Source organism: Hemitrygon akajei, chromosome 9 (genome assembly GCF_048418815.1).
Source record: "Hemitrygon akajei chromosome 9, sHemAka1.3, whole genome shotgun sequence".
Classification (NCBI taxonomy): domain Eukaryota; kingdom Metazoa; phylum Chordata; class Chondrichthyes; order Myliobatiformes; family Dasyatidae; genus Hemitrygon; species Hemitrygon akajei.
Window position 1 is genome coordinate 42325890 of NC_133132.1, and position 27954 is coordinate 42353843.

The window sequence follows — 27954 nt, forward strand, 5'->3', positions numbered from 1 at the left end:
GGTTTTTCCAGTAAACCCTCCGCTACTTGACCGAGCACATAGAATTTGGAGTCGTTCACCGACGGTTTCAGATAAGCCCCCGGTGGTAATCATCCGATTTCATTACGTACACGACAAAGAACAACTCATTCGTGAAGCTCGAAGGGCTGGGATGATTAAATTTCGTGATTATTGCTTTCGTTTGGTGCAAGATTTTAGCCCAGAAGTTATGAAAAAAAGGCTGCTTTTTAAACCTCTGATGTCTGAATGTTATGAGAAAAATCTAAAACCTGCGCTCTTATACCCGGCGAAGCTCAGGATCTCCCCCCTGAATGCTTCGCGTAAAGTATTTTTGTCTACCTTTGAAGCGAAAAAGTATTTGGAGGAGAACTTCCCTACTGATACAGTTACTACTCTCCATTAAATGAGTGATTCTGATCGTGAAAGATGGTTTTCGATTTCTTAAACCAGGGTTAGTCTCTGGTTATTGGTGTAGGTTTATCCTATACTTCATATTTAAGTTAAAGTGTGTTTTCGTTATATTAATCGCTTTGTCTTATACACTTTAACTACTATACTATATTTTTGTCTATTATTTTTGTTCCCTTGAAGGTATATTTTTAACCTTTCGAAGTGAATTTTTTGTTTAATATCAAGATAATGGTTTTTTGCAAAGTACTGGTTTAGTTTAAGATGGCGTTATTGTTTCTTTTTTCGTCTTCTTCTTCCTATAATGCATCGCTTATCATAGTTTAAATACTTCTTGATTTGTTTGGGTTATAACCCGATTTATAAACTTTTAGTGATTATATTCCCTTTTTCTTTACAACTCAGCATATTAAGAAGCGTAGTTTTTAGTACTGTGATCATAGTTCTTAAAGTTCGGGTGTTTTTTTTTATATATATCCTTTAAACACGGAGTGGTCTGCCGCTGATATGGGGGTAGAGTTAGTCTAATTTTTTCTTTTTTCTAGCCATATTTTGGCTTTTTTTCTTTTTCATGTGGGGGTGGGGGTTGGTCTGTTTTCCTTTTTAATTTTTCTCTTATCAATTTGTTTTAGTTTTTTTACTTGGGCTGTTCTTGAACTACAAATATGTCTACGATGTCGTCACTTCCAGGCCCGCTCTTTATTTTTGTTCCTCTTCCGGGTGCATGAGTTTATAACATGGTTAACCCTTTATATACCAAAGGGATGACTTTAGAAACATGGCTCAAACCATTAACTTTGTGTCTTGGAATACTAATGGATTAAACCATCCGATTAAACGAAAGAAGATTTTCAAAGTATTCCAAAGACTTAATGCTCATATTATTTTTGTACAAGAAACTCATGTGAGGAAGGAGGACAAATATCGCTTTTTTAGGTCTTGGCGGGGTCAACAGTATCATTCGAATTCGAATGCCAAAGTTAAGGGAGTTTCAATTTTTATTGACTCCTCTATTGCATTTGTTCAACATGATATCCTTTCGGATCTGAATGGTAGATTTTTGTTAATTACGGGTTTACTCGATAATAAAAAGGTTGCTATGGTTAATGTTTATGCCCCAAATGTGGATTGTCCTGATTTCTTTAAGTCCTTATTTACTTCTTTACCTAATTTAAATGAATATAAGTTAATAATGGGTGGTGACTTTAATTGTTGTCTAATTCCTTTGATGGACAAATCTACACTTATTCAGACTCTACCCAATAAGTCGGCCACTTGTATTAACTCCTTTTTGACAGAGTTTTTGACATTTGGAGATTTCGTCATCCTAATGACAAAGAGTTTTCTTTTTTCTCACATGTTTATCACTCCTATTCGAGAATTGATTATTTTTTTATTGACTCTTGTTTTATTCCATCGGTAATTGGTTGTAATTATGATATTATAGCTATTTCCGACCATGCTCCATTAAAACTTTCTATTAATTTTACGGATACAGCTTTAAGTGCTAGACAATGGCGATTTGACTCTACCTTATTGCAAGAGCCGGACTTTATTAAATTTATGAAGGAACAGATCGATTTCTTCTTTTCAACTAATTCCACGGAGGATATCTCTTGCGGAATACTTTGGGACACTTTTAAAGCGTATATACGTGGACAGATTATCTCTTATTCTGCTGGTCTGAGAAAACGCATTAAGAAGGAAACTCTTTTATTGGTTGATAAAATTAAAGAGATTGACAAGAAATATTCGACTACTCCTAGCAAGGAGCTTTACAAACAAAGGGTTGAACTTCAAATGGAACATAGTTTATTACTTACATCTCCGATTGAAAATCAATTAATGAAAACCAGATCTGATTTTTATATACATAGTGATAAATCGGGAAAACTGTTAGCTAGTCAGCTGAAGAATGTTTCAGTTAAACGGCAAATCACTATGGTTCGTCAGCAGAACGGGGATTTGACAGTTAACCATGATGAGATAAATAAGTCTTTTCAAGACTTTTATACCTCCCTGTATCAATCTGAATTCCCTCAGGATCATAATACCATGTGTGATTTTCTTGGGAATTTGAATTTTCCAAAACTATCATCTGATGATCTTTCAGTAATAGATACTCCGTTTACGGATGCGGAAATTAAAGGGGTCATTTCCTCAATGAATTCTGGGAAAGCACCAGGTCCAGATGGGTACACAGTAGAATTTTTAAAATGTTTTTCTGCTACTCTATCTCCTTGGCTATGCAAGGTTTTTGAAGAAGCAATTAGATTGGGGAATTTGCCTCAATCTTTTTATAGAGCTTCCATTTCCTTAATACTGAAGAAAGATAAAGACCCTACTGATTGTGCATCTTATAGACCAATATCTTTATTGAATGTGGATTCTAAGATTTTTTCCAAGTTACTGGCTTCCAGGCTGGAGAAGGTACTACCCCAAATTATTTCGGAAGACCAAACCGGTTTTATTAAAAATCGCTATTCTTTTTTCAATGTTAGGAGATTATTGAATATTGTTTATACTCCTTCACACAATACTTCAGAATGTGTTATTTCATTAGATGCGGAGAAAGCATTTGATAGAGTTGAATGGCCTTACTTATTTTATGTGCTGGAGAAGTTTAACTTCAGTCTGACCTTTATCTCTTGGATTAAACTGATATATCAAACTCCAGTAGCCTCGGTGTTTACTAATAATCAAAGATCTCAATTTTTTCGTTTATTTCGGGGCACTAGACAAGGTTGTCCTCTTAGTCCATTACTATTTAACATCGCTTTAGAACCTTTGGCAATTGCCATCAGAGAATCACAGGATATTTTGGGTATTAATCGTGGAACAGATATTCATAAGGTATCTTTATACGCAGATGATTTATTATTATTCATCTCTAACCCTGAGAAATCTATTCCAGCAGTCTTATCATTGTTGGCTCAATTTAGTGAGTTTTCTGGGTATAAGTTAAATCTTAATAAGAGTGAATTGTTTCCTTTGAATAGACAGGTCCCAAACTATGGTATTTTACCGTTTAAATTAGTTAAAGACTCTTTTACTTACTTAGGGATTAAAATTACAAAAAACCATAAAGAATTATTTAGGTTTAATTTTCTACCCTTAATTGATCAGATTAAAGGCTTGTTTACTAAGTGGTCACCATTATCTTTGTCTCTGATAGGTAGGATTAATGCTATTAAGATGGTTATTTTACCTAAATTTTTATATATTTTTCAAGTGGTACCAATTTTTATTCCGAAATCCTTTTTTACTAATGTTGATTCAAAAATTTCCTCATATATATGGCAGAATAAAAATCCCAGGTTAGGTAAAATATACTTACAGAAGACAAGGAAGGATGGTGGGTTGGCATTACCCAATTTCAGATTTTATTATTGGGCAGTTAATATTAGATATTTGATATGTTGGTTGAAAGAATGGGATGGTCCTTTTGGCCCTCATTGGGTGAGTTTGGAAACTAAATCGGTATCTGCTTATGCTCTGGGTTCTATTTTAGGGACATCTCTCCCTTTTGCTCTTTCTAAATTGCCGAATCGAATCGACAACCCGATAGTTAAATATACCTTACGTATATGGTTTCAATTTCGGAAATTTTTCGGGTTGACTCAATTCGTGTTAAATAGTCCTATTGTATCTAATTGTTTTTTCCACCCCTCAATTATAGATCAAGCTTTTTTGGCTTGGAAAACTAAGGGATTATTAAGATTTTCTGACTTATTTTTGGACAACTGTTTTATGTCTTTTGAGCAATTAGCAAATAAATATAATTGCCTAGATTTCATTTTTTTAGATACTTACAGGTTAGGCATTTTTTAAGTACGGTACGTCCTTCATTCCCAAATTTCCTTCATTCAGATATTTTGGAGAGTTTGTTTGAATTAAACCCTTTTCAAAAAGGGCTTATATCAAAACTTTATAATATAATTATGAAGATACGTTCAGTGCCCTTTGATAAGACCAAAAATGATTGGGAAAGAGAGCTTAATCTTATTATTCCTATTGAGAATTGGGATAGAATTCTTCAATTAGTTAATACATCATCTATATGTGCCAAACATTCATTAATACAATTTAAGGTTGTGCATAGGGCCCATATGTCCAAGGATAAATTAGTTCATTTTTATTCTCATATAAACCCTATTTGTGATAGATGTCAATCAGAAATCACGTCTTTAACTCATATGTTTTGGTCATGTCCGATTTTGGAAAAATATTGGAAAGATATTTTTGATATTATTTCGGCGGTACTGAACATTGATTTACAACCCCATCCTATTACCGCAATTTTTGGTTTACCGATGATGGGCTCACTTCACTTATCTCCTTCCGCCTGTCGAATGATTGCTTTTCTCACTTTGATGGCTAGAAGATCTATTTTGTTGAATTGGAAGGAAATTAATCCTCCCACGGTATTTCATTGGCTTTCTCAAACTATGTTATGTCTAAATTTAGAAAAAATTAGAAGTGCTGTATTTGATACTTCTATTAAATTTGAAAAGATATGGAGCCCATTTATTCAATATTTTCATATGATGTAATGGCCCTGTGCCAGGCTTATTGGTTTTTTCAGCTTTAATCGTATGTATGTTGAGAGGATCGGAGTTGACGACATTGATGTTTATGTATGCTTGTGAGATATTATGAACAGCCCTTTTTTTTCCTTTTTTTTTTAGTTTTTTTTAGTTTTTTCTTCCTTTTTTGTTTTTTTTTCTTAGATATTAGATTAGTAGATTAGTTAACTTTCATATATAGATTTATATATTTTTTTCTCTTTTTTTTATATTATATATTATGGAATATCTAGACTTACCTTGTTCATATATATACTATATGGTTTATGTTTGGGAAAGCTTACTTATACTGTATTCATTGTTTATGTATTCCTTCATGTGTAATGGGAGTTTATATGTTTGTAATCCATTATTAATATTTTAATTGTATTTTGTTCATAATATTTTTAATACTAATAAAAAGATTAAAAGAGAGAGAGAGAGAAAGTATATGAGAGGATGTGCGTGGGTTATCATGGATTGGGATGGGAAAAAAATCGTAAGTTCTCTTACTAAGTAAGTCGGAACAGGTACATTCGGTATTATTTAGCATCAGTTAGTCAAACATTTGTCTCAGTATATAGTATATATTTTACCTTTCTATGCATATAAAACACTTAGGAATGTATATTTCAGTACCGGGCTTGGGAACGGAAGTTTCCGAGTTCGATCCAGTGACAGACCGCTCTCGAGTGCGCTCTCCACCGTGCCGGGTTGACGTGGAGGATCAAAAACCCAAAACCCCAAAACCCAATAATTAAACCACTGCATTCCTTAGTAATAATTGTAGCTTTCATCGGGGCAGAGCTTTTCTCACTTTATCCTTTAAAATTGTTCCGATTGTTGACCGATGTAGCCTAACACTTTTCCAATGACCGATGGCGTTTCACCTTTTTCTGATCGCTTTATTATTTCCACTTTGTTTTCACGTGATCGTGATTATTTTTGTGAACAGAAACACTGTGGATTCAGAGCTCTGGCGCCGGATCCTAACGTCCACTGCATTAAGGTTAAATAAGGTCTCGGGTTCCGCTGGGTCCTAAGATCCACCGCATTGAGACAGTTTGAATAAGGGACTTGAGCATCCGCGAGGGGTCCCAGAACCAATCCCTCGCGGATAAGGAGGGCCAACTGTATATACACGAGGAACGTTGGAATGAGGCTTGTTGTCATGGTGTATGAACTGCTGGCTCACATAAGACTTCTCAAACAATTACTTTCAATATAATTCATTTAAAAATAATCAATTTTGAACTTCCCTTTAAAAATCAGCCCTTAGCTCTTCATCATTCACGATAAATTAGAACCACAGTAAAATGGTTCATGTCAGATTTGAACCCAAGGAAAAGTTTGATAATAGAGATCAGTGAAAAATGTAAGAAATTGTCTTACTGCCAACTGAGCTTTTGAGGATTACTTTAAAAACAAATTGTACAATATTTCTGTCTTCAGCAAATGAGACCAACTCTCAAAGTACTAGCTGTTGTTAGCTGTAATTACTGTTTTCTTTATTTAATATAATTTGTCAAGATCTGAGTTTAATTACAATATAGGTAGCTGCAATTAGCACATTAGTTTGGCAGCAATAACCTGATAGTAAACATATGTAGTTCATAACTTCCTACTCAGTGATCATGAACAAAAGTGCAACTCAGGTTGCACTTTAGCCCCCCGTTCTACTCTCTATACCCACAATTGTGTGGCTAAGCAGAGGTCCAGCACCATCTTCAAATTTGCTGACAACACTACTATTATTGGAGGAATCACAGATGGCAGCAAGTCAGCTTATTGGAGCGTTTTGGGATGGATACCATGTTGAATGGTGCAATAGCTACAAACTCTTACTCAATATCAGCAAAGCTAAAGAGATCATTGTTGAGTTCAGGAATGGGAAGAAGGGAGAACAGGTGCCAGTCGACACTGGAGAAAAGGTTGTGGAGACCGTCAGCAGCTTTAAATTGCAGAGTATTAACATGTCAGATCACCTGTCCTGGGCCCAGCACATAGATGCAGTCATAAATGCATCAAAGTCTTTACTTTCTTAGGTCACAATGTTCAGTCTGTCAGTGAATATACTAACAAACTTCGACAGATATTAGGTTGAAAGTATTCTGACTGATTGCATCATGGTATGGAATGGCAATATGAATGCACAGGAATGCAAGAAGCTGCAGAGAGTTCTGGACTCTGTCCAATATATTATGGGTGCATCCCTTCCACCACCGATAGTACCTACAGAAGAACAAATCTCTATCATCAACGATCTCCATGGCTACCACTGGGCAGGAGGTACAAAAGCTTTAAGTCCCCCATCACCAATTTCAAGAACAACTACTTCATTCTGTTCTTGAACCAAACTGCAAAATGCGAATCACCACTGCATTGTAGTGGTGTGATCACTCGAGTTGAGTATGATGTTCACCTAAGGGGTTGTCTGTTAGTGGGTGTTCAGGTAGCTGTAGAGGCTGACCCAGGATGTTAGGGTGGACTCTCTTAATGGAAAATGCCAGTGTGACTTTGCCTAAAGTGAGGAGGCTGATGCATGGGCAGCCACCGAATGGAACTTGACAGATCAGGGTCAGGGCCCAGTGGCACGGAACACAAGATGAATGGGGACCCATCACTGCTGCAGCCTTCCTCCGCTTTTCACTGCCATTGTGATGGGTCATCATCTTCCACCAGCTCCACCACTGAGGTCTTGTTTGGATCGCTCTTTGTCTGGAACTTCCTCCTTGACCTTACTGTCATGGGTGACCCTACTAGCAGCTAAGCTCCAGACAGCATTGATCTTGGGAATTCACAAACTAGGTGACAATCCTTGGATAGACACTTTGGCAATACTGTGACCATCCTGATCTATTTGCACTAAAACTGACATCATTTTCTTTTAAAGTTCAAGTTTAATTGTCATTCAACCATACATGAATACAGCCAAACAAAACAGCAATGCTCTGGGACCAAGGTGCGAAACACAGTACCAACAGTCAAACACAGCACACAGCACATGTAAGACATCAGTAATATAGTCATACACAAAAATATATAGTTCAAGACCTGGAGTCCATGAATGTTGCAGCAATCTGGAGTCAAACACAATATGGCTTGCCTTCTGCTGATCGAATACTGACTACAAATTGGACACAGCACACCACACCAGCCCCAGAACACCACACTGACTCAAAAAACTTTTCTCCTGGGCAGCACTAACCAAGCTACACCGCGGCTTGAGGCCTAGAGCTCACTATAACTGAGACCACGCAGCTCCCCCACCATCAGCCAATAAATCAGCAGATTGAATTTGTAGCACTCCACATTAACAATGCCCAAAAGGGTCTTGCGATCACAACAAAAGCAATTACAATAATCACTGGCTGTAAGACTCCACACTGTCTTTGTGCACCAACTCCTCTGACGCCTCTATGACACAGGCAGCAGCACGATCAGCACCTTCCAGCTGCTTCAGTTTCTCCATCAACCAGCAACTCGCTGAAGGGGCAGACCTGCAGTACCCTAACTTCTTAATGTCCAATAGGGTCTTGCAATATGTCCACAAAAGACAATAACACCTTTGGTTGGGCCTGTAGAAGCCACTGCGCCTGAGCACGTTGCCATCTTACTGAAAGCTTTGTTCTAATTGTGTTTTTCGTAAAAGAGTTATCTGTAATTTGTGTATAATTCGTTTTTCTTGTGAATGCTTTTATGGTGCTATGTACCTGTGATACATTTGCAAATAAGTACTTCATACATGCACTAATGCATATGACAATAAACCTCAACTAAGTAACTTTATAAGATAACACAGAAATTATCATTATTCATACTTATTTGTTCTCTGAAACATCCTACAAAATGACTTGCCCAGCTAGCATTCCAGTTGAATGAGCTGTTAAACTACAAACAAACATTTGTATATGACTTCTAGGTGGACATAAAAGATTTCAAAAACGTAGGAAGGCTTTAGCTAATATTTATTTTTGGAGTAATAACATTAAAACATGTTATCAAGGTCATTAGTACGATGTTTAGTGGTACTTTGCTGCATGCAAACTGACTACTGCACTTCCTTGATGAGGTAATGTTGTTCTGCTGTTTAAGAAAGGTTCTAAGAAAACACTAGGAAATGACATGCCAGTGATTTTACAAACAGCAGTAGGTAAATTATTGTAAGGTACTCTAAAGGACTGGATAAATAAGTATTTGAATAGACAGGGCCTGATTAGAGATAGGCACATGGCTTTGTGTAAGGCAGGTTACGATGAACCAGTCTTAAGAGTTTGCAAGCAGATTACCAGGAAAGTTGATGAAGGAGAGGCAATAGATGTTGTCTACATGGATTTCAGCAAGGCCTTTGACAAAGTCCTGCATAGCAGGTTGGTCAAGAAGGTTGAATTATTTAGCATTCAGGATGTGGTAGTAAATTAGATTTGACATTAGCTTCATAGGAGAAGCCAGAAAGTTGTAGTAGATTGGTTCCCTCTCTGACAGGAGGTCTGTAACTAAAGGTGTGCTGCTGCTATCGGTGTGGGGTCAGTTGATGTTTGTCACCTACAGTATATCAATGATCTGGATGATATTGCAGTAAAATGGATCAGCAAATCTGCAGATGACACTAAGGCTGGTAGTAGACAGTGAAGAAGGTTATCAAAGCTTGCAATGTGATCTGGACTGGCTGAAAAATGGCAAGTGGAATTTAATGCAGACAAGCGTGAGGTGTTGCAGTCTAGGAGAACAAACCAGGACTTACATTCAATGGCCACTTTGTTAGGTATACCTGATCATTAAAGCAAATATTAATCAACCAATCATATGACAGCAACTCAATGCATGAAAGCATAGGGTTCATATGATCAAAGGGTTCAGTTGCTGCTCAGACCAAACATCAGAATGGAGAGGAGCTGTAAATGATGTGACTTTGACCATGGGGTGAATGTTGGTGACAGACAGGGCGGTTTGAGCATCTCATACACTGCTGATCTCTTAAGATTTTCACCCACAACTCTGGAGTTTACAGAGAAAGGTGCGATGAACAAAAACGTCCAGTGAGTATCAGTTCTGTGGGTGAAAATGCCCTGTAATGAGAGAGGTCAGAGGAGAATGGCCAGACTAGTTCAAGCTGAGAGGAAGGCAGTAACTCAAATTACCACGCATTTTAGCAGTGGTGTGTGGAAGGGCATCTCTGAACATACAACATGTCGAACCTTGCAGTGGATGGGCTACAACAGCAAAAGACCACACTGATTGCCCGTGTTTCAGTATGTCCACGTTTGGCTAGAAGTCAGTGACTTTGGTACCGCACAGCCCTGTGACACGAATTCTCACTGGTGTCGCGTACTGAAGCACAGCGGGAGCCGGAACATCAAAGACAGCGCGAGTGGCTGATGGAGGGCTCTGCACTCAGTAAATGATTTGCTGATTCTCAAGCCAGGGAGCTTGAGATATAAAAAGCAACACTTCAGACTGACTGCAGCATCGAAATAGTGACTGTTGTCTCTCCTGTCGCTCTACCTCTCTCTTGTTAGTGAGAGACAGCCTGTGGGATGTCGGAATGTTGAAGTGAACAGTTAATTTTTGATGGACTGTAGACCATCATCTCTCTTTGCGGTTTTTGCTTTTGCTGGCATGGTGGGTGGTGGGATTGCTGATGTTTTATGCTAGAATAATTTGGGTGAGAGGGAAAGGTGAGGATGATGATGCTTGTGTGTGGGGGGGGCAGGGGGCTTTGAATTTCTTACATCTTTTTTCTGTCATTCATTATTTGGGTTTTTTTCTGTTTCAAGGATCTGTGGAGAGTAAGAATATCAGGTTGTACATTGTATACATTCTCTGATATTAAATTAAACTATTGAACTATGGAACATACACTCAGTTACCACTTTTTCCAGGTACAGGAAGTACCTAATAAAGTGGCCACTGAGTATACACTGCAAATGGTAAGGCACTGAGGTGTGTAGAAGAACAGAGGGAACTGGAAAAAAAAATCCATAATTCTCTTGAAAGTGGCATTACAGGTAGATAGGGTTTTAATGAGAGTTTCTGGCACATTGGCTTTCATAAATCAAAGGTCTGAGTACAAGAGTTGGGATGTTATATTGAAGTTGTATAAGGTGTTGGTGAAGACAGATTTGGAGTCTGTGTGCAGCTCTGGTCATCTAACTACAGGAAAGATGAATAAGATTGTAAGAATAAAGAGAAAACTTTAATCTTCTCCCTGAGCCTCCCATGAGGGACCTTGTCAAGTGCCTTACTAAAATCCACGCAGACAATATCCACAGCTTCATGAATCATCCACGCTATCTCACCAAAAAACTCAATGCAGTAAGACACAACTTATCTTGCACAAAGCCATGCTAACTCTCCCTAATTAGGCCATAAATGCTTATAAATCCTATCTCTAAGAATTCTCACCAGTAACTTCCCTACCACTGATGTGAGACTCAGGAGTCTATAGTTTTAAGGATTGTCCCTGGTTCCCTTCTTGAATAATGGAACAACATTAACTAATCACCAGTCCTCTGGGACACAGAGATATTGATCAAGGCTCCAGCAATCTCTTCACTTGTGTCTCTCAATAACCTGGGTATATCCTATCATGCCCTGGGGACTTATTCTCCTTAATGCTACTTAAGAGACCCAACACTATCTCCTCTTTTCCTATTAAATTATTAACACTCAATGCACTGATCTCCCTACTCTCCAAATCCTTCTCCTTGGTAAATACTTGTGTGAAGTACTCATTAAGGGCTTCACCCACATCTCTGTTCCTACCTTTATCCCTGAGTGGACCTACCTTCTTCCTAGTTATACTCTTGCCCCTGATGTATGTACATGATGCCTTGGGATTTTCTTTAATTCTACTTCCTGAGGGGTTCCATGGCATTTCTGGCTTCACTATTTACCTTTTTGAGTTCTTTTCTGGCTTCTTAATAATCCTCAAGGGCTCTGTTTGATTCCAGCTTGGTACAATTTATATACTTTTCTTTTACTTCTTGTCTAAATTCACTACCTCCCTTGACATCCAAGCTTCTCTCACCTGCCCACTGTTGTCCTACTGTCTGACTGGAAAACCCGTCCTCTACTGTACCCTGCGCAGTTGGTCATTAAACACCCTCCACATGACGGATGTGGACTTGCCCAAAAACAGCAGTTCCCAATTAACTCTCAATAGTTCTTGCCTAATGCTGTCACAATGTACCTGGCTCCAATTTATTATTCATCAACAATGACGACGTGACGGCATACAGACAGGAGGGTAGAGTAGCTGGTAGACTGGTGCAAGCACAACAACTTGAGTCTCAATGTGGACATGACTAAAGAGATAATTGTGGTCTTTAGAAGGTGCAGATTGACTACTCCCTCAATACACATATACGGCTCCTCTGTGGAGAAAATTAGGAGCACCAAGTTTCTGGAAGTGCATCTAACAGATAATCTCACCTGGTCCATTTCTTGACCACCTCTTTGGTCAAGAAAGCACTGTTACCTGAGGTGATTGAGGCCCCACGCCACCATTTTAATTAATTTTTCCAGGAACACTGTCGAGAATATCCTGACCAGTTGGTACAGAAATTACAAGGCATCTGACCACCAGTCCTACAAATGATTGCAAGGACCGCTAAGAGGATCATTGGGGTCTCTCTTCCACCCATTAAAGATATTTATTAGCAGCGCTGTGTATGCAGGGCCCTTAGCATTCTCAATGCCCTCCTATTCGTCCCACAACCTCTTTCACCCCCCTACTGTTAGGCAAGAGGTACCATAGCACTAGGACAAGAACTGATAAGACAGGAAACAGCTTTCTTCCCCAGGCTACTGAACTTCTTGCCACCACACAGGTGTCATCACATATGAAATGCCAGAAATGTTATACTGTTTATTTTTTAAACTTGTATCATATATGCACCTTATTATTTATGGTAATATTACTTTATGTGTTATCCGTGTGAGTTATATGTACTGTGTTGTGTACTTTGGTTCAGAGAACATTGTTCTGTTTGGTGGTGTACATGTGTGTGGTTGAATGACAATAAACTGAACTTGAACTTGAACACTCTCCTACAAAGTCCATACTTAGGTCCTTACCTAGCTCCTTAAAACTAAAGGAACTATCGTCACTGCCTCCTAACAACTCATCCACTGCATTACCCAACACCAGGTCCAATACAGCTCCTTTGCTTCATATTCATTTACGAAACCCTCCTGGATGCACCTAATAAATTCTGCCCCATCTAATCCTCTTGCACTAAGAAGGTCCCAGTTTATATTACGGAAGTTGAAGTCCCCCATGACACCAACAACTCTATTGTTTTCATTCTTTTCCTTAATAGGACATAGGAGCAGAATTAGGCCATTCCATCATGGCTGATTTATTATTGCTCTAAATCCCATTCTCCTACCTTCTCTCTGAAACATTTGACGCCCTGACTAATTGAAAAGTTATCAAGCTCTGCTTTAAATATACTCACTTCTCTACACTATATTCCATCTACTACTTTTTTTTAGCCCATTTCCCAATTTGCCTGTCCTTCTGCAGACTACCTATCCCTCCACCTATCTTTGTATCATCTGCAAACTTGGCCACAAGCCATCAATTCCAAAAGATATAGGAGCAGAATTAGGCCATTCCACCCATGGAGTCTGCTCCGCCACTTCAACATGGCTGATCCAGTTTCCTCTTAATCCCATTCTCCTGCTTTCTCCTCATAACATTTCACGCCCCGACTTACCAAGATCCTATCAACCTCTGGCTTAAATATACCCAGTGACCTGGCCTCCACAGCTGTCTGTGGCAATGAATTCCATAATTCACCACCTTCTGGCTAAAGAAATTCCTCATCTGAGTTCTAAGTGGATGTCCCTCTGTTTTGAGGCTGTGCCCTCTGGCCCCACCAAAGGAAACATCCTCTTTACATCCACTCTGCCTAGGCTTTTCAACATTTGGTAGGTTTCAATGAGATCTCCCCTCATTCTTCTACATTCCAATGAGTACATGTCCAGAGTCTTCAATGGATACTCATTTGATAACCCTTTCATTCCCAGAATCTTTCTTGTTAATCTCCCCTGAACCTTCTCCAAGGTCAGTACATCCTTTCTTAAATAAGGGGCCCAAAATTGCTCACAATACTTTAAGTGAGGCCACTTCAATGCCTTATACAGCCTCAGAATTACATCCTTGCTTTTATATTCCAGTCCTCACCACCAATTCAACCTGCAAATTCTGTCATCCAAATCGTTGATAAATAACGTGAGAAGTGGTCCCAACACCAACCACCACTGAGCAACACAGCCAACCAGAAACAGCCCACTTTACACTCACTCTTCGCCTCCTGTCCGTCAGCCAATCTTCTGTCCATGCTAGCACCTTTCCCGCATACCTGTTCCTCAATGTCTTGGTAGCTATTGGGGGTTTTGTAGAACAAACCCATGAAAGTGATTGCACCCTTCCTATTTTTAAATTCTACCCACACAAGCTCAGTGGATGAGCCCTTCATTATGTCCCCTCTTACTGCAGCTGCGATATTGTCCCTGATTAGTAGTGCAACTCTTCCACATCTTTTACCTCCCTATCTTTTCTAAAACATTGAAACCCTGGGACATTAAGCACCCATTGTTGCCCTCTCTCAACCAAGTCTCAGCAACGACCACACTATCATAATTCCATGTACTGATCCATGCTCTAAGTTCATCACATTTAGCCATAATACTCTGAGCATTTAACTACACATACTTCAAACTATCCACTCCATTGTATTAATTACATTGTGTTTATTGGCCCTGCCATCTACCTTCCTCTCCATCCCTCCATTACTGACCAGATGCTCACACCCCCCTGCCAAACTAATTTAAACTCTCCCAAGAAGCACCAGTGAACCCCCTGACCAGGATATTGGTTCCCGTCCTATACCAGAACTAGAGGTCACAGGTTAAGGGTGATAGGCAGAATATTTAAGGGGACCATGTGGGTGATCTTCACTCAGATGGTTGGTAAGAGTGTGGAACAAGCTGCAGCAGAAGTGGGTTTGATTTCCAGAATTTAAGAGAAGTTTGGATTGGAGGGGCGTGGAAGACTGTGGCTCAGCTGCAGGTCAATGGGACTAGGTAGAGCAATAGCTCGGCATGGACTAGGTGGACCAAAGGGACTGCTTTGTGCTGCCATGCTCAATGCCAATGGACACTGCACTTCAAAAGGACTATAAATTATTTACGATTCATCTGCAATTCTGAAAGGCTATTTCTTTATTTTATGGCAACTGTATCTTCAAAACTGAAGTCCAACACTTTGAATTCTACCCATCTCAGTGAACCTCCAAACCAGCCTACCTCTTCTTGCAGTAAGAATGTCTTAGTTTATATTTGGGAACCATTTTAAGCAAAATTTATTCATTCTTCTTAATATAAATTTAGTCAATTGACATCTGTACTTATCATTATGTTTTACAGACGTTTCCCATCTTTCTTATTAAAAAAGTGAACACTATTAAGTTGTGTTCTGAAAATTACCCCCAAATTTGCCTTGGGTGCACTGTCACTTTACAATTTTCAATGAAACTACTAATGTATTACAATTTTTTCTTAGAACTGTACTAAACATGCACATTTCATGAACATTTTCTCCTACATAGCTCTGCTTAAAGATTATGTAGCCAACATTCACCAGTTGACTCTAGGAATGAGAGGACTGTTTTATGAAAAACTGAGGGGATTGGGCAGAATGAATTTAGTTTTGGCCCAAAGCCTTAGCTGTTTATTTCTCTCCAAAAATACTGCCTTAATGTGTTCCTTTTGCACGTTAGCAGAATACAGGGTATATTTATTGAACATGCGACTTTGTAGCTGAGTATGCTTCCACTGGTGATCATCATCATGTGCCGTGTTGTATGACGTGGGCAAACATGGTCTTTCCATGACCATAACTGTTCTTGGCAAATTTTACCGAATTGGTTTGCCATTGCCTTCTTCTGGGCAGTGTCTTTACAAGATGAATGTCCTCAGCCATTATCAATACTCTGCAGAGATTATCTGCCTGGCATCAGTGGTCACAAAACCAGGACTTATGATATGCTCCAGCTGCTCGTACGACCATCCACCACCTGCACCCATGGCTTCACATGACCCTGATCCGGGGGCTAACTGGGCGCTACACCTTGCTCAAGGGTGTCCTGCAGTTTAGAGGAGGGAAAGAGCACCTTACACCTCCTTTGATAGAGATGTATCTCCACCCGGCCACCCAACTTCCACTGGTAAAGGAACCAAAAACTAGAGGGCACAGTCTTAGGATAAAGGGTTATCCATTCAGGGGGATGAATCTTTGGAATTCTCTACTCCAGGCAGCTGTGGATTCTGTGTGACAAAGTATGCTTAAGGCTTAGATATATTTTTGGATTACACTGGAATCAGGGTTTATCGGGTATGTTTAAGTACTGCTGAGACCAGAAATCAGATCAGTCATCTTAATAAACAGCAGGGAAGGCTTGAGGGGCTGAGTAGTCTCCTCGTATTCCTGTCTCATGCAGGCTTGGCTCACTCTTCAGAGGCAATTCTATCTCTGAATTTAACTTCAATTTAAACATCTGATACTTTTATAGCTATAATCATGTGACCTATTACTTCTAAATGCTTTAATAGGCTTCTGCACTTATCCATTCTCTAGTCTCCTGCCTTGCTAGTTGGCATTGCTCTACTAGACTTATATCTGATTTGAGTTACTTTATTCTTTTATAGATGCCTTCTAATGTATCGAACTAAATCCCAGGGATGCCACCTCACAAAGCAGCCAACTCTAACTACACCCAAAGGGACTGTATGGCGCAACATACTGGCCTGGAACCATATAACAATTACAGCATGGAAACAGGCCATCTCAGCCCTTCTAGTCCGTGCCGAACGCTTACTCTCATCTAATCCCACTGACCTGCACTCAGCCCATAACCCTCCATTCCTTTCCTGTCCATATACCTATCCAATTTTGCTTTAAATGACAATACCGAACCTGCCTCTACCACTTCTACTGGAAGCTCATTCCACACAGCTACCACTCTGAGTAAAGAAATTCCCCCCTCATGTTACCCTTAAACTTTTGCCCCCCAAGTCTCAACTCATGTCCTCTTGTTTGAATCTCCCCTACTCTCAATGGAAAAAGCCTATCCATGTCAACTCTATCTATCCCCCTCATAATTTTAAATACCTCTATCAAGTCCTCCCTCAACCTTCTGCACTCCAAAGAATAAAGACCTAACGTGTTCAATCTTTCTCTGTAACTTAGGTGCTGAAACCCAGGTAACATTCTAGTAAATCTTCTCTGTACTCTATTTTGTTGACATCTTTCCTATAATTCGGTGACCAGAACTGTACACAATACTCCAAATTCGGCCTTACCAATGCCTTGTACAATTTTAACATTACATCCCCTATACTCAATGCTCAGATTTGTAAAGGCCAACATACCAAAAGCTTTCTTCACCACCCTATCCACATGAGATTCCACCTTCAGGGAACTATGCACCATTATTCCTAGATCACTCTGTTCTACTGCATTCTTAAATGCCCTACCATTTACCATGTATATCCTATTTGGATTATTCCTACCAAAATGTAGCACCTCACACTTATCAGCATTAAACTCCATCTGCCATCGCTCAGCCCACTCTTCTAACTGGCCTAAATCTCTCTGTAAACTTTGAAAACCAACTTCATTACCCACAACGCCACCTATCTTAGTATCATCTGTATACTTACTAATCCAATTTACCACCCTATCATCCAGATCATTAATGTATATGACAAACAACATTGGACCCAGTACAGATCCCTGAGGCACACCACTAGTCACCGGCCTCCAACCTGACAAACAGTTATCCACCACTATTCTCTGGCATCTCCCATCCAGCCACTGTTGAATCCATTTTACTACTTCAATATTAATACCTAACGATTGAACCTTCCGTGCGGAACGTTGTCAAAGGCCTTACTGTAGTCCATATAGACAACATCCACTGCTTTACCCTCGTCAACTTTCCTCGTAACCTCTTCAAAAAATTCAATAAGATTTGTCAAACATGACCTTCCACGCACAAATTCATGTTGACTGTTCCTAATCAGACCCTGTCTATCCAGATAATTATATATACCATCTCTAAGAATACTTTCCATTAATTTACCCACCACTGACGTCAAACTGACAGGCCTATAATTGCTAGGTTTACTCTTAGAACCCTTTTTAAACAATGAAGCCACATGAGCAATACACCAGTCCTCCGGCACCATCCCCTGTTCTAATGACATTTGAAATATTTCTGTCAGAGCCCCTGCTATTTCTACACTGACCTCCCTCAACCAGGACCCGGAGATTTATCCACTTTTATATTCCTTAAAAGGGCAGTACTTCCTCCTCTTTAATCGTGATAGTTTCCATAACTTCCCTACTTGTTCCCCTTACCTTATACAATTCAATATCCTTCTCTGTAGTGAATACCGAAGAAAAGAAATTGTTTTTATGCCCATCCATTATCATTTTCAGTTCCTGTTCCCGTTTAAATCTCCCCCATCTCTTTCAACTCCACACATAGCTGTCCACTCTGATTCTCTAAGGGACTAATTTTATCCCTCACTATCCTTTTGATATTAATATAACTGTAGAAACCCTTCGGATTTATTTTCACCTTGCTTGCTAAAGCAACCTCGTATCTTCTTTTAGCTTTTCTAATTTCTTTCTTAAGATTCTTCTTACATTCTTTATATTCCTCGAGCACCTCATTTACTCCATGCTGCCTATATTTACTGTAGATATCTCTCTTTCTCCTAACCAAGTTTCCAATATCCCTTGAAAACCATGGCTCTCTCAAACTTTTAACCTTTCCTTTCAACCTAACAGGAACATAAAGATTCTGTACCCTTAAAATTTCACCTTTAAATGACTGCCATTTCTCTATTACATCCTTCCCATAAAACAAATTGTCCCAATCCAATCCTTCTAAATCCTTTCACATCGCCTCAAAGTTAGCCTTTCTCCAATCAAAAATCTCAACCCTGGGTCCAGTCCTATCCTTCTCCATAGTTATATTGAAACTAATGGCATTGTGGTCACTGGACCCAAAGTGCTCCCCAACACATACCTCCGTCACTTGACCTATTTCATTCCCTAACAGAAGATCCAACACTGCCCCTTCTCTAGTTGGTACCTCTATGTATTGCTGCAAAAAACTATCCTGCACACATTTTACAAACTCCAAACCATCCATCCCTTTTACAGAATGGGCTTCCCAGTCTATGTGTGGAAAATTAAAATCTCCCACAATCACAACCCTGTGCTTACTACAAATATCTGCTATCTCCTTGCAAGTTTGCTCCTCCAATTCTCGCTCCCCATTAGGTGGTCTATAATACACCCCTATAAGTGTTACTACACCTTTCCCATTCCACAATTCCACCCAGATAGCCTCCCTAGACGAGCCCTCTAATCTATCCTGCCAGAGCACCGCTGTAATATTTTCTCTGACAAGCAACGCAACACCTCCCCCTCTTGTCCTTCCGATTCTATCACACCTGAAGCAATGAAATCCAGGAATATTTAGTTGCCAATCACACCCCTCCTGCAACCATGTTTCACTAATAGCTACAACATCATATTTCCAGGTATCAATCCATGCTCTAAGCTCATCCACCTTTCTTACAATGTTCCTAGCATTAAAATAAATGCATTTAAGAAATTCTCCACTCTTCCTCTCTGTTTATCTCTAACAGTACAAAGAACTTTACTGTCTTCTTTTTCTTCCTTCTTCCATACATCTGTTCCTACACTCTGGTTCCCCTCCCACCTCATATCTAGTTTAAGTCCACTGGAGCCTCTCTAGCAAACCTACCTGCAAGAATATTTGTCCCTCTCCAGTTCAGATGTAAACCATCCCGCCAGAACAGGTCCCACCTTCCCTGGAAAACTGCCCAATTATCTATAAATCTGAAGCCCTACATCCTGCACCATGTCTTCAGCCACGTGTTGATCTGCACTATCTTACTATTTCTAAACCCACCTGCACTTGGCACCGGTAGCAATCCTGAGATTGCTATCCTGGAGGGCCTGTCCTTTAACTTGGCACCTAGCTCCCTAAACTCACCTTTCAGGCCCTCCTCACTCTTCCTACCCACGTCATTGGTCCCTACATGGACGACGACATCCGGCTGCTCACCCTCCCTCTTGAGAATACTGAGAACTCGATCTGAGATATCGCGGACCCTGGCACCAGGGAGGCAACAGACCATCCGGGATTCTCGATCTCTTCCACAGAACCTCCTATCTGTCCCCCTAACTATCGAATCCCCTATCGCTACTGCTCGCCTCTTTTCCCTCCTTCCCTTTTGAGCTGAGGGTCCAGTCTCGGTGCCAGAGATGCAACCACTGCAACTTGTCCCTGGTAGGTCGTCCCCACCAACAGTATCCAAAACGGTACACTTATTGTTGATGGGAACGGCCACAGGGGTGCTCTGCTCTTCCTGTCTATTCCCCTTCCCTCTCCTGACAGTCACCCAACTACCTGTCTCCTGACTCCTAGGGGTGACCATCTCCCTGAAACTCTTGTCTATTTCTGCCTCTGCCTCCCAAATGATCCAGTTCATCCAGCTCCAGTTCCCTAACATGGTTTGTCAGGAGCTGCAGCTGGATGCACCTTTCGCAGGTGTAGTCATCAGGGACAGCTGTGCTCGCCCTGACTTCCCAAATACTGCAAACGGAGCACTCAACTGCCCTAACTGCTGCCTCCATTACCTACTCCTAATCTAATTAGATTAATTAAAGGAGCTTACCTGGCCTTACCTCACCTGGAGTGAAGCTCGTACTCAGCCTCTGCTCGCTATTTAAATTCTCCCGCTGCCTCACGGGCCGACTTTCACGCGCTTGTGCAGTCTAGCCTCTTTGCCGCAATCAGTTAAAAAAAAACAGCTTCTCTCTGAGCTTCTTTTACCTCTTCCCTCTCTGCCTCTTGTTGCAATTTAAATAACCGTTGAAAACTTCCTCTCCTTTTTAAACCTTTGGTGCGCTACGTCACGCGCCTGCGCAGTCTAGCCTCTTTGCTGCGATCAGTTAAAAAAAAGCTTCTCTCCAAGCTTCTTTTACCTCTTCCCTCTCCGCCTCTTGCTGCGATTTAAACGGGAACAGGAACTGAAAATGATAATGGATGGGCATAAAAACATAAATTTAACAGTACATTGTGGGATTGAGATTTACTTGAGGTCAGCTGAAGTTACTACTAGAAATAACAAAGATTACTTTGGAAGCTGGCTCTTTTAGGGAAACCACAAGGTAAAAACAAGGAGCAAATGTTAAAACACTTGCTGCAAGTTGTTCAAGGCAGTGAGATGTATAAAAAACAAGGTAGAGATTGAAAATAAAGTCAAGCGTTAAACTCCTTAGCCATGAAAATTAGAGGGCAGAATAAGGTACTCAGATGGACGTTACAACATTAAAGGCGATAAACATTGTCTCAAAAAAGAGTCACATGAGATTATGGAGACAGAAGAGATCGGACCAAGTGAGAGGTGGTGTGAGGAAGTGGGGAGCTTTGGAGAAGACATTAATCTGGCTATTTCCATCTTTCTACCTTTACCCTGACTCTGAACAAAACATTCTCAAACATTTTTCTGTATTAAGCACTTCCATTTATAAATAAATAAAACTAATTTACCTAGCAGGCCAATACATGGAATATTTAATTAGGCAAGCAATCAGATTTCAATTAATCCTTGGTACATTTAGGAATCTGTAATTGAACTATTTAACGATGTCATGGTGCTGATAAACAAAATAAGGTGCAGGGTATAACATCAGGATATCAAAAAGTTGATTTTCCTTTACAGATGGATGGAAAAGTAATAAGGAGAAATGGAAACTCCACAGTATATTGTGTCAATAAAATGTTGCAAGATTATAGGAGTTTCCAACTATGAAAACTAGTTTGAAAGCTTTCCATGTACGAATATTTGAAAAATAGATCCATTATCTGAAGAATTATTGAAAATAAGCAAATAAATACAATATACAAGCCGATTAAAGTGAAACATAACTGTACAAATGTATATTTAAACAAATTAATTCAAATGTATATATATTTTAAAATTTGTTACCAATAACTGGGAAAATATTAAATAAAAAAACAAACAACAGAAGTCATGTTGCGAACACAGTATGATACTGACATTCAATCAACAGCAAGATTCCTTGACACGCGAGTTAACCTCAAATTGACAACTGGGATAAACATTTTTTTTGACTTCTCAATGTATTTCAAAGCCACTTACAGTCGCAAGAAAAAGTTTGAGACCCCTTTGTAATTACCTGGTTTCTGCATTAATTACTCATAAAATGTGTTCTGATCTTCATCCAAGTTTCAATAATAGAAAAACACCATCTGCCTAAATTAATAACATACAAACAATTGTACTTTTCATGTCTTTACTGAACACATTGTTTAATCATTCACAGTCCAGGCTGGAAAAAAATTATCTGAACCCTTGTATTTAGTGACTGGTAGAACCTACTTAAGCAGTAATAGCCTTTACCAGATGCTTCCTGTAGCTGCTGATTTCAGAGCATTCCTCCATACAAAACTGTTTCAGTCCATCAATATTTCTGTGATACCATACATGACCAGCCTTCTTCCAGTCATGTCACAGCATCTCAATTGGGTAAAGGTCTGGACTCTGACTTGGCCATTCCAAAACACAAATTTTCTTCTTTTTAAACCAATCTGTTGTTTGATTTGCTCTTGTGTTTCAGATCAATGTCTTGTTGCACATCCAACTTCTATTAAACTTCAGGTGACAGACTACTAACCTGACATTTTCCTGTGAAGCGTCTTGATACAATTTTGAATTCATTGTTCCCTCAACGATTGTAAGCTGTACTGGTTCTGAGGCAGCAAAGCAGCCCTAAACCATGACGGTCCTTCCACCATTCTTCACAACTGGAATGAGGTTTTGGTGTTGGGAGTACAGTGCCCTTTTTCCTACAAAAATAGCCAGGTGCATTTCTGCCATAAGTTCAACTTTTGTCTCATCTGTCCACAAAACATTGTCCCAGAAATGCCATGGAGCATCCAAATGGTCTTAATGTTTTTTTTTTGGAGAGGAGTAGTTCCCCCGTGGTTTTCTTCCATGAACATCATTCTTGCTCAGTGTCTTTCTTATAGTGGACACATGATCAGAGAATTTAGCAAGTTCTAGAGATTTCTGCAGGTCTTTTGCTGTTATCCTTAGGTTCTTTTTCACCACCTTCAGCATAGGTGTGATCTTTGCAGGACACCCACTCCTGGGAAGAGTAGCAGCAGTACAGAATTTCCTCCATTTGTAGACAATTTATCTTACTATGGACTGATGAACACTCAGATCTTTAGAAATGCTTTTGTGGCCTTTTTCCAGCTTCACACATTTCTCCAATTCTTCTTCCAAGGTCCTCTGAAAGTTGTTTTGATTGAGGCACGGTACACATAAACTGATCGTTCTTGAGCAGAGCAGGCTCTGTCAATAACCTGGCTTTGTGTCTTTTTTTTAGTATAGGGCAGGGTACCTCTACAACTTCCATTGATTGGAACACCTGACTCCAAACAGCTTTCATAGAAGGCATTGCCCCACGGTTTACATACTTTTTTGAACCTAGATTGATTGTTTAAATGGTGCACTCAGTATTTACGTGAAATAGTACAATTGCTTGTTTGTTATTAGTTCAGGCAGATTGTGTTTGTCTATTATTGTGACTTCAATGAAGATCAGACCATATTTTATGAGTAATTAATGCAGAAAACCAGGTAATTGCAAAGGGTTCACATACTTTTTCTTGCAACTATAGTTCAATTATGCCTTGTCTTTAATAATAAGCATCTTTTGTAAGTTTGTTGGGAATAGGGAAGGGGGTAAACGTTCTTCAGGAGTGGTGAGTAGCTTTGAAACCTGCTGCTTTGAAAATTGCTTATTAACTGTCAAGGTGTGATCAAAGCATGCTTAACTGAGAACATCATTGGAAAAATGCGGTGCTAGACTAAACTTTTATTTAAATAGAAATACTAACGTTTCAATTACACTGTCTTCATGATATAAACAGTAGATTCATTCAGAATGTAAAACGGTCAAATGGCACAACCTAGCCGTGATATATTCCAGTAAGATATCTATATTGTGTCTGATTCATCATTGTCTGGAAATGCTTAGTGTTTGTCTCAGTTTTCACCTGGCACTCAAAAGGAAACATGTAGTTTACCTCACAGCATTTTAAATTTGTAGTTTTGTATATGATTTTCACAATACCTACTCATAGGATATATAGTATGTTTACCACTGTGGTTTCTTCATGCAGGCTGTTAAAACGTGCATTTCTACCATTTAGGAATTTCTCGTAGCAACTCGCGTTTTTGGCATTTTCAGAGGGAAACAGAAACAAAGACTGTGGATGCACATGCTTGGATGGCAGAGTGAAGATATGTCTTTACCAAAGGAGGTGTAAGGCACTCCTTCCCTCTGCTAGCCTGCCGGTCACCCTTAAGCAAGGTGCTGCACCTGCTTAGCCCCCTATCAGAATCACATGAAGTCATGGAAGCAGGTGGTGGATGGTCGTATGAGCAGCTGATGCAGATCACAAGCCCTGGTTACGTGACTACTGACACCAGGGAGACAACCTCTGAAAAGTATTGATAATGGCTGGAGTCACCTATCTTGCAAAGGCACTGCCCAGAACAGGAACAATCATGGCCATGGGACCACGATCGGCCACGTCATACAACACAGCACATAATGAAAAATGCACACATGCTGCAGTGCTGCGAGCAACCTGCCATCCCTAAGTTTCCATCATAAGGACAGTAATGAATTCAAAGAGGGAAAGAAAGGATAAACCTGGTTATCAGTGTGCAAGTGAACACCATGTCTATTCTTCCAGATATGGAAAATCAATCCATTAAGAAGTGCAAGAAACTTTCAATCAGAAAGGAATGAAACTAAGAGAGTGCAGAAACTGCTGAAGGAGCTCAGTAGGTGGGAGTGGTATCAGCGGGGGAAAAGTATCGTCGACATTTTGGATTGAAACACTGCATCAGATTGCGAGTGGAATGGGAAGATGACCAATATAAAGATGGAGGGGGTGGGGGTGAGGCAGGGGCTGGTAGGTAAGCGGTGGACTGAGGGATGAATGATGATGGGCAGGTGGAGCCATTTGGAGGTGGTGTGGAGTTGACAGGTGCAGGTGGGTGATAGTTGGAAGCAGACAAGGAGAGAAAAGGCAGATAGAACCAGTTGAAGGGAGTGGGAGCAGGGTGAATCTGGAGACTGCAGCTGGCGGGTAATAAGCAAGGACACAAAGGCCACCAGTGGTGGAATCTACCAAGTAAGGAAGCTGATAATGGGAATCATTCGGGGAGAGGTGAAGGGCAGATGGAATCAGTGGGTAAAACATGTGGGTGGTAAGTGGCTGGAACCAAGAAGGAAGGAGATGAAAATAGCTGATGGGGGAATGAGGCAAAGAATTTCTGGAAAAGGAGACAAAAATGGTAGGTCCAGAAGTAAATTGGAAGAAGAGCAAGGGGAACAAAGGAGGTAAGGATATCTGGTATTGGAAAATACAATACTCACATCATTGGGTTGTAAACTACCCAAATAGAACATGTTATTCCTCTAGTTTGTGCTGGGCCTCATCCTGGCAATGGAGAAGGCTGAGAACAGATGCATCAGTGTGTGAATGAGTTGAAATGGAGTTCGAGATGACCACTGCAGTCAGAGTGCAGGAGCTCTAAAAACCAATTACTTAGTCTGTACTTGATTTTGCCGGGGTAGAGGAGGCCACATTGTAGGGACTCTATGCATTAAAACAAGGTTGGAGGTGCACGTGAATCTTTAACTCACCCAAAATAGCTGTTTAGGTCTCTGGATAATGGTGAGGGAGGTGATGTATAATCTTTGCACCTCCTATAGTTGCAAGGAAAAACTAGAGGTCAGGATGGTATGTGTGGGGAGGGATTAACAGATCAGGAAATACCAGTGAGTCTAGCCACGAAGGGTGAAGGGTATAGGGAGGAAACGAGGTGGCTAGTGGTGGGAATGAAATTATAGAAGTGGTGTGTTACAAAAATAAATCGTTGAGAATATTCTGATGGGACAATGTTTGATATGAATGGGAAGTTTTGAGCTTGAATAGCAAACATTGGGAGAATCAAGAGAATAGAAGGGTAGCAATGAAGGGATTACAGCAAGCATGAAGTGGGCAATACAGATGTTACTGTACTTTTGCTAGTATTTGAACATTACTCAGACGTACTTGCAACATTAATGAAATGAATCCAACATTAAACATCCAACATCCAACATTTTGTGACAAATATTTAGCAGATATGGTAATGGTCTTAATAAATTTCATAGTTCCAACTTTTGCCTCTGCCTTCTCCAATTATAATATGGAAATAGAATTTAGACCATTTATGAACATTATTGAAAAGATAAAATCTACATGTTTATCATGGACTTACTTAGCTGATGTTATCAGTATACCTTAGCCAAGAAATACATTTTCTTTAAACCCCAATATGTTGTATTAGAATTTCTGGAAAATTAATGGAAATAAAATTTGCATTACCTACCGCATTTCTAACATGTAGTTGGATAGTTGATATTCAGAGTCCGTTACCAATGTAAATGATATATTTAAAAAAGTCACCTATAAATTTTTATCAGAATATTAAACAACAAGGGCAGGTGGCAAAATCAATATAAAAAATGCCAATTTGTTTGTTTCGTATGTTGACTTAGTTCCTTTTCAAATAAAAATTCCTAAGCAAAGTCAATGTACTAAGCAAGCAAAGCAATGTAGAGGTCACAATTATTTGAGATTTTTAAGCGCTCTATAAGCAATAGCAAAATAATTGTAACATTCAGAGATAAAAAAAATATAGAACAAGTCCAGAAATTAGAGGTTAACATTGGGACAAATTGCTCGAGGGCCGAACAAGATTCTAAAAATAAAAATCTAAAAAGAGAGCAGGTATCATGAGGAACAATCATCACAGGCTTGGAAGTAATAACTTTACCATTCAGACATTAATTTCTTAGAGAAGATAGTTACTGTAAGTATATCAATAAAAAAATGTGATTTAATTGCCTGCCTGGATGCTCAGCAAGGTTCTTGATGTGGCTAAAATTAAACCTTACGAATTATCAAGTTGCAAGTCTATTGTCATTCAACCATATAAATGCATACTGCCAAATGAAACAACGTTCCAAGGTGCACAACACAGTACATACAACTCGCACACAACACAAAGTAATATTACCACAAATAAATAACAAATAATAAGTTCCAGAAGATTTACATTTAGATTGACAATTAGATAACTAATTGCTTAGACAGATTAATTGACATGTACTGCAAGCAAAGGGACTTCCATTGGGAGAATAACAGAGATATACAGTTTCTATCTGCAGAAGGCACTGTAAAACTGTTATCCACTGTTTCTAATATGTATTCCATCTGCTGATTACCTGATTTAAAATTGAGAATGGTTTTACAGTGATACTAGAGAACAAATGAGCAACACAAATGTATTAGAAATGTCATCATGCAGTAAATAATGCACAAACTAGTATTAACTGCCTTACCTTTATGCCAGGATTCTCCATACTCTCCCCCTCCTCTGATATTAGCAATAGCTAAAACACCACCAAGATGCCTCACAAAAATAAGCCTTGAAACACTGCAAAAATTAAAACAATGTCTTAGTTTCTCCAATTATTTGCTATATCATTTAGTTTCTTTTCAAGATGCTTCAAATAATTAAAAAAATAAACTTGCAAAAGAGAATGTAGCTAGAGCCTTAATTGTGGACCACTTTAATCCTCTCATAGATCGGCTTAATCAAGTTTAAAAAAGCCTTGAGTCAAGTCTGTGAAATGTATTTGAGATAACTTCCCACAACAGCAATGAGGGGCCAATAACTGGTTACTTTAGATACCATGGAACCTC

The 27954-nt window shown here is 39.5% G+C and overlaps 1 protein-coding gene across 1 annotated transcript in view; it reads right to left on the minus strand.

The window, feature by feature from the left end:
* LOC140733044 (prolyl endopeptidase-like) overlaps positions 1 to 27954 on the minus strand; it is a 169499-nt gene that overhangs the window by 25249 nt on the left and 116296 nt on the right. The window contains exon 12 of the mRNA XM_073055836.1: positions 27591 to 27685. Within this exon, the coding sequence (XP_072911937.1) occupies positions 27591 to 27685 (95 nt within the window). The remainder of the gene's footprint in view (positions 1 to 27590; positions 27686 to 27954) is intronic.